The sequence below is a fragment of the Psittacula echo genome (assembly GCF_963264785.1).
Source record: "Psittacula echo genome assembly, chromosome: 19".
NCBI classification, from domain to species: Eukaryota; Metazoa; Chordata; class Aves; order Psittaciformes; family Psittacidae; genus Psittacula; species Psittacula echo.
In genome coordinates this window covers 5,273,151-5,291,160 of record NC_137755.1, presented here as the reverse complement: position 1 = coordinate 5,291,160, position 18,010 = coordinate 5,273,151, and the positions used below count along the sequence as shown (strand labels likewise).

Genomic DNA, 18,010 nt, shown 5'->3' with positions numbered 1-18,010 from the left:
GGAGCATCACATTTCTAACCAGCCCTTCCCTATTGGTGAAGCACGAGGTCAAGCATGGCACCTCTCCTTTTTGGCTCCTCTATTACTTGCAGAAGGAAGTTGTCTTCCACACAATCGAGGAACATCCTGGATTGCTTGTGCCGGGCTGTACCGTCCCTCCAACAGGTATCAGGGTGGTTGAAGTCCCCCATGAGAACAAGGGCCTGTGAGCTTGAGGCTGTTCCTATCTGCCTATAGAGCACTTCATCCACAGAGTCCTCTTGATCAGATGGTCTGTAACAGATGCCCACAGTAATGTCCCCCATCGCTGCTCTCCCTTTAACCCTGACCCACAAACTCTCTGTCGACTGCTCACCCGTCCCCAGACAGAGTTCCATACTCTCCAGCCTATCCCTAACATAAGTAGCAACTCCCCCTCCCCGCCTGCCAGGCCTGTCTTTCTATAGAGCCTGTAACCTTCCATTCCAACACTCCAGTCGTAGGAGCCATCCCACCATGTTTCTGTGATGCCTACTACATCATACTCCCGTAGTCGTGCACACATCTCTAATTCCTCTTGTTTGCTCCCCATGCTACGGGCGTTTGTATAGAGGCATCTGAGCCGAGCTCCAAATGAAGCCAGCTCATTGGCTGGAGCAGCTGGAATATCTCTGCATCGCTCTGAGTATTTATTGTAGGTGCTGGCAACTGACTGGGTGTGTTGGGATGGAACAGTGTCCCCCTCCTCCAACACATCTAGTTTAAAGAAACCTTGACCAGTCTGGCAAGCCTGCTACCAAAACCATTCTTCCTCTTCTTTGCCAGACTAGCTCCACCAGCCCCCAGTAGACCTGGCCTACTAACTTGGGTCCTGTATTCAAAACACCCAAACCCCTGACTATGGCACCACTCTTTTAACCATTTCTTAACCTGGCCAATCCTCCTAGCTTTTTTAAGGTCCTCCCCTGTATCCTGGAGAATTGATGAAAAGGCAATCTGAGCTCCAGAGCCCCTAACCACCTCTCCCAGGGCTCTGTAGTCCTTCTTTGTGTTCTCCAGGCTACTGCTATCAACATCACTAGCACTCACATGGATCACCAGAAGTGGGTAATAGTCCGTGGGTCTCACTAGAGCAGGCAGCCTCTCTGCAACATCCCTGATCCGTGCCCCATGTAGGCAACACACCTCCCTCGAGACTGGGTCAGGCCGACAGATGAGTGCCTCTGTCCTTTTCAAAGTAGAGTCCCCTACCACTATGACCCGTCTCTTTTTCCTGGCAGCACCAGTAGTGATCTTCTTTACCGGCACACCAGACGGTTGTTTCTGGTGCAAGTGCCCTTCCTTCTTAGCCCCCCTGCAGAACAGCAAAGCGGTTCTGGGTGGGGACAATAGCTTTAGGAGGAAGCCCCTTGTTTTTAATTGTCCTCTTCCTCTTTTTTTTGTTGTTTTTTGTTGTTACTATTTCCCAGCTTCCTGGGTTGACAGCCTCCTCCACTCCTCCATGAGCTGCAGGGGACGCCTGAGGCCCCTGCACAGTTTGGGCCTGGAGGAGACACTCCTGCTTCCTCTCAGCTTCCCTGACATCTTGCAGCCTATTAACAGCATCCCGCAGCTCAGCCCCTGCTGCAAGAGGACCTCCACCAGGGAGCACCGAGTGCAGCCCTGCCCATTCTGCTCCTTCACGAGTTCAAGAGACCAGTGCAGGCACTCTCTACACTCTGAGCTCTGCACTGCAGCCTCCCCTCTCATCGGCTCTGTCTGGGTGCCTAAGCTGGTCACTGCCGGGGCAGCCAGAGCAGAGCTCCCAGACTGCGACCCGGTCACACGGCCAGTACTCACCATCCCGCTCGCCTGCCCGCTCGAAGTGCCGCGCAAACTGCCTCGATCCACCCTGTTCGCTGTGCTCCGGGTCGCTCGCGCTCCCAGGGGCAAGTTTTTAACCAGGCAGGGCTGGTGCCGCTCTTCGTGGCTCCGCCCCCTGTGAGTCCCTGCTCGCGTCCCCTGAGGAAGTCCTGTTGAGGACCTGAGGCTCCCTCGGTGGCTCTGGCCGCTCTGAGTAAAGGCTCCTGGACGCTGATCTCCTCCCTGCTCCGGTCTTGGAGGCGTCCTCTCTCGAGCTACTCACCTCAGCAATTGACCGACAATAGTCGATACTGATCGATAATGACCACTTCAAATCTGCCGCCGCTCCTCGTGGCTCCGCCCCCTGTGAGTCAGCTGCTCGCGTCCCCTGAGCTGCCGGCTCCTGGGCAAGTCCTGCCGAGGACCTGAGGCTCCCTTGGTGGCTCTGGCCGCTCTGAGTAAAGGCTCCTGGACCCTGCCATTGCCCTGCTCCTAGAACCTGCCATTGCCCTGCCGCCTTCCGCAATGCTCGACGGGCATGCACGGGCCTTGCCGCAGCCAGGCAGGTCCCCTTGTGCTGAGCTCCCAGTGACAGCACCAGCAGCTGCACTGCCCAGGGGCTGCTCCTGCCCTGACACCTTCTCAGCACCTCTGACACCAGCAGCTCCTGCACACAGAAGGCTCCTGCTTCGCCCCCAGCACCTCTGCAGGCAGAGCTCAGCTCCAAGCACATGAACAAGCCCAGCGCCTCCTCCTCACCCATCCCCTGCTCCTACAGCTGGGATGGCACCAGCACATCTGACAGCTTCTCCTCCCTTTAGAGCACGCACCCACCATGGGTTTCAAGGCAACACTAAAACAGGATTGCAAAGTCAAAGAACCCGTACCTGGATGCGCAGGGCAGGCACGGGAGACGCAGCCTCCCGAGGGAGGGCTCTCCTCTGCACTGGTTCCTGCAGGGCTCTGGCTCCTTCAATAGCCCACGCTCAGCGTGGGGGCCCCGTCACAATGGGCGTCTCCACAGCGACCCCCACGGCTTTGTGATGGCGGCAGCATCGTGCCCATGGCACTGGGCACCCAGGGGTGCTGCGGGAGTGGCCACGGGGGGACCAGCCTCTGCCCTCTGCTGCCAGAGCCGCAGAGTCAGTCTCAGTAAGAGACAACCTCCGGCCCTGCAGCAGCCACGCTGGGCTCCCCTGCACCCCTCATGCTCACAGCATCCTTCATCCCGCAACCCCACAAGAAAGGGATGGCTCCATACCATCAAGTGCTTCCTTTTACTTCAATCCGCATGGGAAACAAACGAGATTCCTGCTTTCCCTACAGTGTGCACTGTTTACTGTGAGCACAAATCCCACCGACTCAATATGCAGCCCTACAGCCAGACCCGATAGGGCAGACTGCCGGGGGCCAGCCCCCACCCTGCCCCAGCCCCAGACAAGACTCTGCTGTGGAAAAGCAACCCTCAGCTGCAGACTGAGAATCTGCCCATGGCAGGGAAATTGCAGCGACCACAACTATGGCCACAGAGAGCTAGGGAGCAGGAGCCGCTCCGCACCTCCACCAGGCTGCTGACAGGAACGAGACGGACCCAGGATGGGCACGGGACACACACGGAGGGAAGGACCCACATGGAAAACCTGGCAATCAGCAGCTGAAGGAGCAAGGCGCGGGTCGGAAACCTGCAGGAATTAGAGAGAGAGAAATAACTCACCCACCAGCCAGCAGAGCCCTGCTGCCGGCAGGGGTGTGCAGGGCAGAGCTGAGCACACAGCCCATGGGATGGGCTCTGGGAGCACTGAGAGGGAGCAGAGCTGGGCCCAGAGCAGCAGCTCCTGGCAGGGACAGCTCCAGGCAGCAGAGACATGGGCAGGGAGTGGGGGGAAAGTGCAGCCCAGGCCTGGGGAGGGTGCGTTCAGGCAGCTCTCTTGGTGTCTGGCACTGGAGGTGGCTGCTGGCCATGCTCTGCTGGGCACAGTCCTTTGCTTCTCCCCATGAGTGCTCCGTGATCTGCCCTTTGAAACCGTGCTCCCCTGCTCTCAGCACAGGACAGGTGTTTGTGGGGGTTCTTAAGAGCAATTTGTGTGTGAAGGCATCTTATAGGCAGTGGAAGTTTGAGCAGAGGGCAAATGGGAAAGGACTGATGGACACTGCAGCTCTCCTGGCTCTGCACTAATCTGCAAAAAGCTGAGAACTTCTCCCTGTTTCAATACTCTTCAGGTTCTCAGTCATACAGAGAATGTGTTATAATCCTCCCCAAAAAACCACCTCAGCAGTGTTAAGCCAGTAAATAAATAACACAGTCAAAGTGATTCTAAGGCCATGCTGAGCCTCTCTTGTGCAGACCAGACTCCTACATGTAGAGAACTTTACAATTACATTGGATTTCATCTGACATCCCTTGTGAACATCAGAGCTGGGCAAAACAATGCTTCAGATATAAGATGACTCCAAACCAACCTGGCCTTGAACACTGCCAGGAATGGGGCAGCCACAGATCCTCTGGGCACCCTGTGCCAGTGTCCCACCACCCTCAAATAGAAAAAATTCCTCCGAATGTCCAAACTAAATCTCCCCTTTTTCAGCTTAAATCCATTCCCCCTCGTCCTGTCACTGCACAGCCTTCTAAAAAGCCCCTCTCCAGATTTCTCGTAGGCCCTGTTTAGCTATGGGCAGATGCTGAGATGTCTCCCTGGAACCTTCTCTTCTCCAGGCTGAACACCCCCATCTCTCTCAGCCTGTCTTCATCGGAGACGTGCTCCAGCCCTTAGAGCACAGCAGTTAATGGCTGGACTCGATGTTCTCAAGGGTCTTTTCAAATGAAATGATTCTGGGATTTCATCTGACATCCCTTGTGAACGTCAGAGCTGGGCAAAGCACAGCTTCAGAGCAAACCTGACTGCCATCCAACCTGGCCTTGAACACTGCCAGGGATGGGGCAGCCAGAGCTTCTCTGGGCACCCTCTGTGAGCACCTCAGCATTCTCACAGGGTAAATCTTCCTCCTAATGTCCAAGCTAAATCTCCCTTTACTCAGCCTAAAGCCATTCCCCCTTGTCCTGTCACTGCACACCCTTGCAGAAAGCCCCTCTGCAGATTTCTTGTAGGCCCTGTCTAAGTATGGGCAGATTGCTAAGATGTCTCCTTGGATCCTTCTCTTCTCCAGGCTTAGCACCTCCAGATCTCTCAGCCTCTTCAACAGAGAAGTGTTCCAGTCCTCAAAGCATCTTTGAGGTCCCTCATAAGCCCATTACTGTAAGATAATAAGAGAACAGAGGTTGGAAGGAACCGCAGGAGGTCTCAAGTCCAACTCATCAGGAACAGGGTCAGAGAAAGTGGTTCAAAGCTTGATTCAGTCTGATTTGGAAATCCCCAAGGCCAGAGACTGCACAGCCTCTCTGGGTGACCTGATGCAGCACTTGCCTGAGCCTATGGGAAAAAGGTTTCCTTATGTCCCGGCTCAACCTCTCCTCTGTCACTATCGCTCATTGCCTTTTGTCCTCCCACCAGGCACCATGGTGAGGAACCTGGCTCTGTATTCTCCATGGCCTCCTTGCTGGTACAGGCAGCCAGTACCCAACAGCCTTCCCTTCCCAAGATCTCAGGTCCCCATCAGCCTTCCCTTCTCCAGGCTGGACAAGCCCAGCTCCCCCAGCCTCTCCCCACAGGCACCGTGCTCCAGTCCCTGCCTGTCCTGAGGGCCCATTGCTAAACCCACTCCTGCTTTCCAATAGCATTCCTGAATTGGGGATCTGAAACCTGGATGGAGTATTCCAGAGCATCCCTTCCCTTGTTCTCCTGCCATGCTCCTGGTCATACAGCCCACCATGCTGCTGTCCTCCCTTGCTGCCAGGGCACACGCTGCCTCCTGTCCAGCTCCTGCCCACCCAGACCTTTCCCATGGGCTGCTCCCAGCCAGGCAGCCCCAGCCTGGGCCATTGCAGGGGAGTCCCCTGCAGGGACCCCTGTGTCCCCTGCTCTCCTGCCCAGGACACCCTGAGAGCTCTGCAGCCCCCCCATGCCATCCCATCTCCCCACACCAGCACAACAGCCCTGGCCCTTGGGCTCCTCAAGAGCTCTTCCTGCTCCAGGCACAGAGCAGCCATCCCAGAGCTGGAGCAGCCAGAAAGCTGATTTCATTCCCCTTCATTCCTGCCATGTGGGGACATAGCACAGAGAAGAAGTTGATGCAGGATCATTTATTTAACTCAAATACAGTGAGAGCCCCCTCTGACACAAAGTCTGTGGGTAACACAACACGAGTGGCTACTTAAGCAGGAGGAGATGAAAATTGGTATTTCTATGAAGGAAACATCGTCACAAATTGAAACAGGAAAACAAATGTAAAGCAGCAAAGACAGATGTGGCCTGTCATGACCTACAATGGAAGCCCTGTCCAGGGTAAAGCAGGCAGTGTATGGCTGCTGAACCCCATCCAGTCAGCAGCTTCCTCAGAGCATCCTTGAGCTCCTGGTTCCTCAGGCTGTAGATGAGGGGGTTCACTGCTGGAGGCACCACCGAGTACAGCACTGACACCACCAGATCCAGGGATGGGGAGGAGATGGAGGGGGGCTTCAGGTAGGCGAAGATACCAGTGCTGACAAAGAGGGAGAGCACAGCCAGGTGAGGGAGGCACATGGAAAAGGCTTTGTGACGTCCCTGCTCAGAGGGGATCCTCAGCACAGCCCTGAAGATCTGCACATAGGACCCCACAATGAAAACGAAACAGCCAAATGCTACACAGGCTCCAATCACAAGCAGCCCAACTTCCCTGAGGTAGGAATGTGAGCAGGAGAGCTTGAGGATCTGGGGGATTTCACAGAAGAACTGCTCCACAGCATTGCCTCGGCAGAGGGGCAGTGAAAATGTATTGGCTGTGTGCAGCAGAGCAGTGAGAAACCCAGCGCCCCAGGCAGCTGCTGCCATGTGGACACAAGCTCTGCTGCCCAGGAGGTTCCCGTAGTGCAGGGGCTTGCAGATGGCCACGTAGCGGTCATAGGACATGACAGTGAGGAGAGAATACTCTGCTGAAATGAAAAAGACAAAGAAAAAGACCTGTGCAGCACAACCTGTGTAGGAGATGGCCCTGGTGTCCCAGAGGGAATTGGCCATGGATTTGGGGACAGTGGTGGAGATGCAGGCCAGGTCCAGCAGGGAGAGGTTGAGGAGGAAGAAGTACATGGGGGTGTGGAGGTGCTGGTCGCAGGCTGTGCTGGTGATGATGAGGCCGTTGCCCAGGAGCGCAGCCAGGGAGATGGCCAGGAAGAGCCAGAAGTGCCAGAGCTGCAGCTCCCGCGTGTCTGCGAATGGCAGGAGGAGGAAGTGGGTGATGGAGCTGCTGTTGGCCATGTGCTGCCTCTGGGCATGGGGCACTGTCAGAGGAGAAAAAGGCAGTGACAGGTTAGGACAGGAGGGATGTCAGATATAGAAGTTCAATTTACACACTCACGACTCTGAACACTTTCGGTCTGCATAGGAGAGGCTGAGCGTGACTAGGTCATGATTGTCGCTGAGGTTGGTTGGTTTGTTTGTTTTCCCAGTGTCACAGCTGACAAGTGACTCTATTAGGGATAAAATTCCTAAGTAAGATTTTGAAGGCAACTGTGAAGAGTTTGAGCATGGGACAGACAAAGGGGCTCAACTGCCTGTGGGTTTGTGCCTACTCAAGGTTGCTGCAGAGTCCATCACTCTGGTTCTCAGCTGCCCTGCACTTTTCAGAGAAACAGTCAGCTCCTTGCCCAGCAGAGCATGGCCAGCAGCCACCTCCAGTGCCAGACAACAAGAGGCTTCCCCAGGGCTGGGCTGCCCTTTCCCCCCACTCCCTGCCCATGTCTCTGCTGCCTGGAGCTGTCCCTGCCAGGAGCTGCTGCTCTGGGCCCAGCTCTGCTCCCTCTCAGCGCTCCCAGAGCCCATCCCATGGGCTGTGTGCTCAGCTCTGCCCTGCACACCCCTGCCGGCAGCAGGGCTCTGCCCGGGGGCAGCTCTGCCTGTGCAGGGGCTCAGGAGCAGCTCACACAAGTCCTGACAAGACTCTCGGTGCCTTCTCCAAAGCAGAGAAGGAAATTCCCAGCTCCCACTGCCCAACCTGCCCACCAAGAGTGGAAAACATCAGAGCTCAGAATCCTTCCCTATCAGGCAATCGCTGCCTCAGTGTCTTTCAGCAGGACCCTCTGCAAACGTGCTCAGAGAGATGTGGAGCTCTGAGCAGCCCTGACCCACACAGCACCCTCTCCAGTGCACAAGAACGCTTTTGCTTCCCTGCCAGGGGTTGTTCCTTCCCCAACAGCTTCTCCCCCAATACTGTGGGGAGCTCCTGGGCAGGCTGAGTGCTGACCCTGGCAGGCAGCAGAGTCCCTGCCCCTGCACACAGCCCCTGGGCTGCAGGCACCCTGCTCGCAAGGACAGCGCTGGGCACCCCTGCCTGCACACCCACATTCACAGCCTGCAGCCAGCCCCGGGACAAGGGACCTGCCTTGTCCTGTCCCTCGCATGGTGCAGAGAGAAGCCCTGCTCTGCAGCACATCCTGCTCCTTATCTACACAGAGAAACCAAGAGAGTCCTCCTGACAGATCCCATGGCCTGTCCGAGGCAGCAGCTTGAGGAGATCCCTCCAGGAACTGCAGCTGCATTGCCCTGCACCCAGAGCCTTACCATGCACAGGGCTGGGAAGGTTTCTCCTGCAGGGAGCTCTCAGCATCCTCCACTGCCAAGTGCCTTTAAGCTCTCTGAGGCTCGCAGGTCTCCCCTGGGTGCCTGCAGGCACTGCCCCAGCCCTGCTCCTGGCCAGAGCTGTCTCTCTGCAGCACTGCCTGCTTGCCAGCATCTGTCTGCATCCCAGGAGCCAGGCCCAGCTCAGCAGGAGAGGCCCAGCCCAAGGTGACTCTGCCTCTGTCCCACTGGGCTCCCTCCAGGGCTCCCTGGGGCTCCAGGGGAACCCCATGGGAAACAGCCTGAAGCAAGCACTGCTGTTCCCTCCCTCAGCTGGCAGACACACTGCCTGCCTGCAGTGTCATTTCTCTGATGAGAGACAGAGCTTGGTCTGAACAACAAGATTTTGTATAACCAGGGAACCATTTAGGTTGGAAAAGATGCTTAAGATCTAGCCCAACCATTAACCAAACACTGTCAAGTCCAGCACTAAGCAGTATCCACAAGTGCCACATCTAAATGTCTTTTAAATACCTCCAGGAATGGTGACACAACCACTTTTGGAGGCAGCCTGTTTCTTGTCTCATCACCAGACAGGACAGGCAGGCCAGGACAGGCTGGGATCTCCTTTACCCCTGCTGACAGGAAGGGATTTATCCTGGTTAATTGAGGCATCTCCTGCTGGGATTGTAGCCCTGGGGCTGGAAGGAGACTCAGCTATGTCCCATAAACACTAGGAACCCACAGGAGGTCCCACTTCCTCAGAAGGTGAAAATGTACCATTCTATAGATGATGTCTTAATCAGAGGAGTTTGCCCCAAAGAACTGCAGCAACAGCAGTGTGTAAGCACTCCATGGTGCAGAAGTTGAAGTTCCACCTAAGGAATGTCAGAAACCAAGCAGAAAGCAGTCAAACTGGGGGTACTTGGTGGATAGCAGCAGTGCAGTGATTGCTGCAGACACCTGCAGAAAAACAGAACAAGGGCAGATGCCCCACTCTGGGAAGGAATTACAACAGCTTATGGGTCCTGCAGGATACTGGAGGAAACAGGGACCTGGATTCTCTATCATTGCTCACCCACTGTACTCACTTTTATGAAAGGGAAAGCCATGGGAATGGAATCCAGAGCATGAGGAAGCAGGAAATGCCTGATACAGGAATCAAAACCATACCAGTCACTGGGGCCTGTACACCTCCACCATCCTCCATAGTAGAATGGGGTTTTGTTGAGCATGGCTCTCCCTGTGACCAATTCAAACTGACCCTAATGGACCAAAAAGAACTTTAATGTTCAAGTCACCTCTTTCAAAGACACTGAACTGAGATATTCTGAGTGGGAAAAAGGACTCTTGTCTTTAGTCCCAGCAGTAAAACAGAGAACATTGATCAAGAACAAGGAGGACAAACCATCCATTCAATCCATTCAATTGACTTGACAGTATGCCAAAGGGAACTGCTCCTCAGGATGGAGCTGCACAAACCCACTGGCAGAAAATGGCATGCCTACCTACTGGGGATTGAAGAGGAAGTGAAACTATCTGAAGGACAGAATGAAGTTTCCAAACTACTGCAGATGCTTGTAAATGCAGAGCCATCAGCGTTACAACAACCTTTCAAACCCTCAACAGGTTTAGAAGCAGCCCCTTTCAACGAGGGAACTTCAGCAGAATGGTTCACTGGTTCACTGATGCCTCAGCAAAAGGGATCACAGAATCATAGAATCAGCCAGGTTGGAAAAGACCTTTAAGCTCTTCCAGTCCAACCCTTACTCCAGCACTGCTGAGGCCACCACTAACCCATGGCACTGAGGGCCTCATCTACACGGTGTGTGAACACTCACAGGGACGGTGCCTGCAGCCCTGCCCTGGGCAGCCTGTTCCAATGCCTGAGCACCCTTTGGGGAAGGAATTGTTCCTCAGCTCCATCTCAACCTGCCCTGGTGCAGCTTGAGGCCGGTTCCTCTTGTCCCATCCCTTGTTCCTTGGGAGCAGAGCCCAGCCCCTCCTGGCTCCATCCTCCTCTCAGGCACTTGTAGGGAGCCATCAGGTCCCCCCTGAGCCTTCTCTTCTCCAGACTGAACCCCCCAGGTCCCTCAGCCCTTCCCCATCACACTGTGCTGCAGGCCCTGCACCAGCCCCAGTGCCCTTCTCTGGCCCCACTCCAGCCCCTCAATGTCTCTCTTGTTAGTTAAGGGCCCAGAGCTGATTTGAGGTGCAGCCTCACCAGTGCCCAGTGCAGGGCACAACCACTGCCCTGGCCCTGCTGCCACACTGGTGCTGATCCAGGCCAGGATGCTGGTGGCTTCCTGGCTGCCTGGGCACAAGCTGCTCCTGTTCAGCTCCATCAATCAGCACCCCCAGCTCCTTTCCCATGAGCAGTTTCCAGCCGCTCTTCCCCAAGCCTGGAGCGTTGCAGGGGGTTGTTGTGGCCCAAGTGCTGGAGCCGGCACTTTGCCTTCTGGAACCTCATCCCATTGGCCACAGCCCATGGATCCAGCCTGTCCAGATCCCTCTGCAGAGCTTCCTACCCTCCAGCAGATCAACGCTCCCACCCGATTTGGTGTCATCTGCAAATTTACACATCCCAGTATGGAGCAGTATGGACTACTGCAGACCTGATGATGTCTTAATCAGAGGAAATGCCCCCACAGAAGCAGCGAAAGCAGCAACAGCAGTGTGGGAAGCACTACCTGATGTCAAAGTTCCACCTGAGCAATGTCAGAAACCAAGTAGAAACCAGCAGATGAATGCTCCCACCCACTCCCATCCACAAATCTACACATCCCGGTATGGAGCAGTGTGGTTCAGTTTGCATCAGTACAGACCAATATAGGTCACTATGGCCCCAGATACTGCTGGGGTTTCAATATCCCAGTGTTCACAGTCCCTGCCACAGGTGCTCCTGCCCATCCCTCACCAGACTTCATTGGTCTTTTTGCAGGACAACCCCAAATTAGGCACCCCCCACTGGGGCTGCCCCCTCCTTCTACCTGATACTGGGGGGAGTTGGGGTGCCCCATAGGGTGTGATCTGGGGGCAACAAGGAGCAATTTGGGGCTGCGTAGCTTTGGTGGGGGAGCAGCTTTTTTGGGACACCTCCAGTTGGGGGTGGGGGTGTTTGGTGGGGCTCCTCCAGGATTTTGGTTCCCTGGGTTCATTTGGCAGGGCCCGTGGTGATGGTGGGGTGAGGATCACGTTAGGGGTGCTACAGGCTCCCTTTTCGGGGTCCTGCCTGCTTGTCTGTTGCTTCAAGGAAATATGGGGTTACCTCAGGATTTTGGGTGGCACCCTGATTGCTTTGGGTGCCTCCAGTGCCCTCTGGGAGGGCAGCATGATTTTGGGGTGCCCCTGTACTGGGGTACCACTTTTGGAGGGTCAATCCCCTCTGACCCCCTGAATTCACTACTGAACCCACAGCAATGTTGGGTCCCCCAGAAGATTTTAGGTCCCACAGCATTTGGGGGGACCCCAGGGCAGGTGCTGGGGGGACCCCACTTTTCAGACCACCCCTTTTTCAGGGACCTCCTGGCCACTGCGCTGAGCCAGGGCGGATTTGGAGCTGCAGGGTTTGGGTTTGGGGGGATTTGGGGCTCCCCGCTGGGATTTTGGGGTGCAGGGGGGCTGGGTTCAGGGGTGCCGGGTTCTGGGGTCCCACCTGGCTGCAGGTGCTTGTGCAGAGCCAAGAGCCTCTTGAGGTGCTTCTTGCACAGCCTCTTCAGGTCCTGGCGCTGCTCCTGCAGCAGCTTCACATCGGCCTCGTGCTGCCGCAGCTCCTGCAGCAACTGCGGGGACACCTCTGCGAGGGGGTGCAGGGGCCAAAGCTCTGTGGGGGCAGGAATCTTGGGGACCCCCATGTCCCTCAGTGGAGGCACCTTTGTCCCTTGGCACCCTGAGTCTCAGCGGATGCCCTGTGTTTCCCCATGGCAGTAAGTGGGGGGAATTTGAGGGTTCAGAGGAAGATTTGGGGATTCAGGGGAGGTTTGAGGTTCAGGGAGGTCCCCAAGACTCTCTGGGGTTGCAGGGATTTGGAGGACCCCCCGTCTCCTGAAAATGGAGGGTATATCCATCCCAGGGCACCTGAGGCATCATTGGATGACCCATGTGGTCCCTTTGCCATAAATTGGGTAAATTTGGGGCTTCAGAGGGATTTGGGGGTTCGTGGGAGATTTCAGGGTTCATAGGAGGGGGTTTCCAGAATTCCCTGTAGTGGGCACAGTAATTTGGGAGACCTCCCCATGTTCCACAAAATGATGCCATACATCCATCCCAGGGCACCTCGAGTCTCTCCTTGATGCCCCATGTTCCCCAATGGAGGAGATGTGATGGAGGAAGAGAATCTGGCAGTTCAGAAGGGATTTGGAGGCACGGGGGGGGGGAGATAAGCTGAGCTGTATGATGACAGGCAAGCAGATGAGGTTAGGATGAGCTGAGATGGGATCATCCCCCACACATCCCATCTCATGAGAAGGAAAATACACTTGAGGAGAGCAGAGGAGGATTTTCCACACATACTTGGTCAGAAGCTGTCTTTCTGCAGCTTTCTCTCTGCATCCGTTGAGGAGCGGGTACCACCAACGCAGCTTCCTCACGAGCGACCCAACCACTCGGGCAGCTCTTCCATCATGACCCAGACACAGGGACGGCCCCACTTTCATACCTGCTGCGTTATAGAAGTGCTGGTGCTTTGTGACATCATAAGTGATGGGTGACATCCCACCAAGGCAGCTTTGGGAGCTCAGGTGCCCTGAGGTGGGAATGTGAGCAGGAGAGCTTGAGCATCTTCCTGCGTTTACTCTGCTTTGATGGATCCATCCCTGCAAGCAGCCCCAGAGCTCTTTATTATGGATTTCGGGGTGGACCTTGGCAGCTGAGGAGCCTCCAGCCCCTTTGCCATGGGAAGCCCCATCCCCTTATGGATACCGTTAATGGGGGAGCTGCCTCTGCTGCTCCATCCTCCTCCTGCTGTTCTCAGTGACGTTCTTGAAGTTGTTCCTCGGTGCTTGGAACAGCTCCAGCCTCCTGAGGACCTGGGCAGCTCGTGAGGAAAGGCAGCTGCAACAGAGGGAAGCATCATCCTTTGGCTGTGGAGCTGACCCAGGACATCCCAGGCTGCTCCTCTGCAGCCCCAGCATGCAGGGATGGGGCTGCCCAACAGGCAGTGTCCGCACTTACTCAGGCTGGGCTCTCTCCAGCGGGGCTGCTGCTGCCGTCTCCTCTGCTGGCAAAGGGGTTTCAGCCTTTCTCCACCTCTCCTTTCTCCTGGGCTGGGTTGGAGGGTGGGAAACCCAAAGGCCTCCGATCCCTAGAGTTTGCCATGGAGGAGATGCTCTCAGCAAGCCTCATGGTGCCGCATCTCAGAAGACGTCATGGAAGGGGCCTGCAGCAGGCGAGGGTCAATCCCTATCCCTATCCCTATCCCTGCGTGTCACTTAGGGGGCAGTTATGGGTCTGGAGAGTCACTGGGTGGTCACATGGAGGGCAGTTTTGAGTCGGGGGGGTCACTAGGGGTGCAGTTGTGGGTCTGGGGGGTGACTGGCTGGGCAGTTGCAGATCTGGGGAGTCATTTGGGGGGCATTTGTGGGTCTGGGGGTGACTGGGAGGTCACTGGGTGGGCAGTTGTGGGTCTGGAGGGTCACTGGGGGTGCAGTTGTCAGTCTGAGGTGCCACTTGGTGGTCAGTTGTGGGTCTGGGTGGACACCAGGGGGTCACTTGGGGGGCATTTGTGAGTCTGTGGGTTTACTCAGGGGTCACTTAGGGGGCAGTTGTGGGTCTAGGGTGTCACGTGGGGGGCAGTTTTGGGTCTGGGGAGTCACTTGGGGGGCCAGTTGTTTGGGTGGTCACTTGGCGGGCAGATGTGGGTCTGGGGAGTCAGTTTGGGGTTGGGAGGCAGTTGTGGCTCTATAGGGATTACTTTAGGGTCACTTGGGTCTTGGAGTCACTGGGGGGTCACGTGGGGGGCAGTTTTTGATCTGGGGAGTCAATTTGGAGCACTTGTGGGTCTGGAGGGTCACCCGGGGGGCAGCTGTGGGTCTGGGTGCTCACTTGGGGTAACTTGTGGTGCAGTTGTGGGTCTGGGGAGTCAATTTGGGGTCACTTGGGGAGCAGTTGTGTGTCTGGGTGGTCACTTGGGGGTCTCTTGGGATGCAGTTGTGGGACTGGGTGGTCACTTGGGAGTCACTTGTGAGGCAGTTGTGGGTCTGGGGAGTCAATTTGGCATAACTTGGGGGGCAGCTGTGGCTCGATGGGGGTCACTTGGGGGTCAATTTAGGGAAAGTTGTGGGTCTGGGTGGTCACTTGGTGGTCATTTGGGGGCAGTTGTAGGTATGGGTGGTCCCTTGGGGGTCACTTTGGAGATAGTTGTGGGTCTGGAGGGTCACTTCGGGGTCACTTGGGTCACAGTTGTTGGTCTGGGGAGCCAATTTGGGGTCACATGGGGGGCAGTTGTGTGTCTGGGGGTCTCTGGGGGGTCACTTGGCAGGCAGATGTGGCTCGATGGGGGTCACTTGGGGGGTATTTGTGGGTCTGGGGAGTGTCATGGTTTAGCCCAGCCGGTAACTGAGAACCACGCAGCCGCTCGCTCACTCTCCTTCCTCTCCCCCCACCTCCCTCTGACCTCCATCCCCACCCCCCCCCGAGCTCCAGAGGGAAGGGGAGGAGAATGGAAAGAATGTAACTGCCATGGGTTGAGATAAGAGCAGTCCAGTAACTAAGGGATAACTGAAACCCACTGCTGCTACCGCCAGTAACAATAATGGTGAGGGGAAGAACAAGGGGGGAGAATACAATTGCTCACCACTCACCGACCAATACCCAGCCTGCCCCGAGGAGGGATCTGGGCCTCCCGGGTGACTCCCCCCAGTTTCCCCCTGGGGCGGCTGCGGGGTCTCTCTGCCCCCCTGCGGGATGGAGGGATGTGGGCAGGGAAGGGAAGGGCAGCGCAAGGGACGTGACCACGTTTGATGCCTACAAGAAAGCTGGAGGGGGATTCCTTACAAGGGCGTGTAGTGATCAGACAAGTGGGAACGGCTTTAAGTTGACAGAAGGGGGTGAATAAGATGGGACCTTAGGGGGAAGTTCTTTCCTGTGAGCGAGGTGGGACACTGTCACAGGCTGCCCAGAATGACATTCATTCGACAGCGGGTCTTTCGTAGTTCAAGGCAAGCAGAGAGGCAGCTTTTCCTGGATTTACCACAGATTTAATATAGGTTGGATGAGAGGGAGAGAAATTCTATTGAATAAGGGTCAGGATGGAGAAAGTGCTCCCTGCTCATGGCAAGGTTGGAGTAAAAAAACCAATAAACCCCAGGTTTGCCAGATTTGGGAGGGATTTGGTCTGCGGTGACAACTAAAGCACCCCCAGAGCATCCTGAGGATGCCCAGAGCAACCCAGGGATGCCCCTAGAGATTCCCAGAGAGTGCCTGGAGCAAATCCAGAGCACCCCATGGGCCCAGTCAGGGTTCATGCATCACAATGACCTTGGGGACATGGGGACCACAGGGGTGGCTGATTCTGGAACTCTCCGTGTTCAGGTGTGTGAGGCCACGGAACCCCACAGAACCCTTCAGGAAGCCCTCCTGGGTGCCCAGTGCCATGGGCACGATGCTGCCGCCATCACAAAGCCGTGGTGGTCGCTGTGGAGACGCCCATTGTGACGGGGCCCCCACGCTGAGCGTGGGCTATTTAAGGAGCCAGAGCCCTGCAGGAACCAGTGCAGAGGAGACCCCTCCCTCGGGAGGCTGCATCTCCCGTGCCTGCCCTGCGCATCCAGCAGCACGAGGCCGATGTGAAGCTGCTGCAGGAGCAGCGCCGGGACCTGAAGGAGCAGCACAAGAAGCACCTCAAGAGGCTCTTGGCTCTGCACAAGCACCTGCAGCCAGGTGGGACCCCAGAACCCGGCACCCCTGAACCCAGCCCCCCTGCACCCCAAAATCCCAGCGGGGAGCCCCAAATCCCCCCAAACCCAAACCCTGCAGCTCCAAATGCGCCCTGGCTCAGTGCAGTGGCCAGGAGGTCTCTGAAAAAGGGGTGGTCTGAATAGTGGGGTCCCCCCAGCACCTGCCCTGGGGTCCCCCCAAATGCTGTGGGACCTCAAATCCACTGGGGGGACCCCAATATTGCTTTTGGTTCAGTAGTGAATTCAGGGTGTCGGGGGGCTTGTACCCTCCAAGAGTGGCACCCCAATAAAGGGCCCTGGAGGCAGCCAAAGCAATCGTGGTGCCCCCTAGAATCCTGGGGGACCCCAAATCTCCTTGAAGCAACAGACAAGCAGGCAGGACCCCCAAATGGGGGTCCTGTAGCACCTCCAAAGTGAACTGCACCCCACCATCACCACGGGCCCTGCCAAATGAACCCGAGGACCGAAAATCCTGGAGAGGCCCCACCAAACACCCCCACCCCCAACTGGGGGTGCCCCTAGAAAGCTGCTCCCCCCCCAAAAGCCACCCAGCCCCAAATTGCTCCATGTTACCCCCAAATCACACCCCATGGGGCACCCCAACTCCCCCCCTCTCTGCTATCAGAGAGTAGGCAGGGCAGCCCCAGAGTGGGGGTTGCCTAATTTGGGGTGTTCCCCCCGAAAAAGACCAAGGAGGTCTGGTGGGGGATGAGCAGGAGCACCTGTGGCAAGGACTGGGAGCACTGGGAGGGACTGGGAAGGACTGGGAGCACCTGCAGCAGGTAGTGGGAGCATTGGGAGGGACTGGGAGTTGAGCACAGCTGCAAGTGGGAAGACCTGCAGCAGGGACTGGGAGCACTGGATATTGAAACCCCAGCAGTATCTGGGGCCATAGTGGCCTATATTGGTCTGTACTGGTGCAAACTGGTCCATACTGCTCCATACTGGGATGTGTAAATTTGCGGCCAACACCACGTTGGGTGGGAGCGTTGATCTGCTGGTTTCTACTTGGTTTCTGACATTGCTCAGATGGAATTTTGACATCATGTAGTGCTTCCAACATTGCTGTTGCTGCTTCCCCTGTCTCTGTGGGGCAATCTCCTCTGATTAAGACATCATCTCTAGAATGGTACATTTTCACCTTCTGAAGAAGTGAGACCTCCTCCTGTGGGTTTCTGGTGTTCATGGGAGGGAGCTGAGTCCCCTTCCAGCCCCAGGGCTACAATCCCAGCAGGAGATGCCTCAACTGACAGAGCTGAATCCCTTCCTTCAGCAGGGGTAAAGGAGATCCCAGCCTGGCCTGGCCTGCCTGTCCTGTCTGATGATGGGACAAGAAACAGGCTGTGCACAGAGGTGGTTGTGTCACCATCCCTGGAGGTTTATAAAAGACATGTTCTAAGGGACATGGTTCATGTGTTGACTTGCCAGCATTCGGTTAATGCTGGACTCGATATTCTTAAGGGTCTTTTCCAACCTAAATGGTTCCATGATTCTACAAAATCTCATTGTTCAGACCAAGCTCTGTCTCTCATCAGAGAAATGACACTGCAGGCAGGCAGTGTGTCTGCCAGCTGAGGGAGGGAACAGCAGTGCTTGCTTCAGGCTGTTTCCCTTGGTGTTCCCCTGGAGCCCCAGGGAGCCCAAGGA

At 56.2% G+C, this 18,010-nt stretch overlaps 1 protein-coding gene across 1 annotated transcript; it reads right to left on the bottom strand.

The window, feature by feature from the left end:
* Positions 1–6,191: 6,191 nt before the first annotated feature.
* Positions 6,192–7,169, bottom strand: LOC308228585 (olfactory receptor 14A16-like; the record flags this gene model as incomplete). The annotated part of the gene is made up of 1 exon (XM_080631960.1): positions 6,192–7,169. One exon carries the CDS (start codon positions 7,167–7,169, stop codon positions 6,192–6,194), a length of 978 nt encoding a protein of 325 aa, XP_080488086.1.
* Between the last annotated feature and the right edge of the window lie 10,841 nt (positions 7,170–18,010).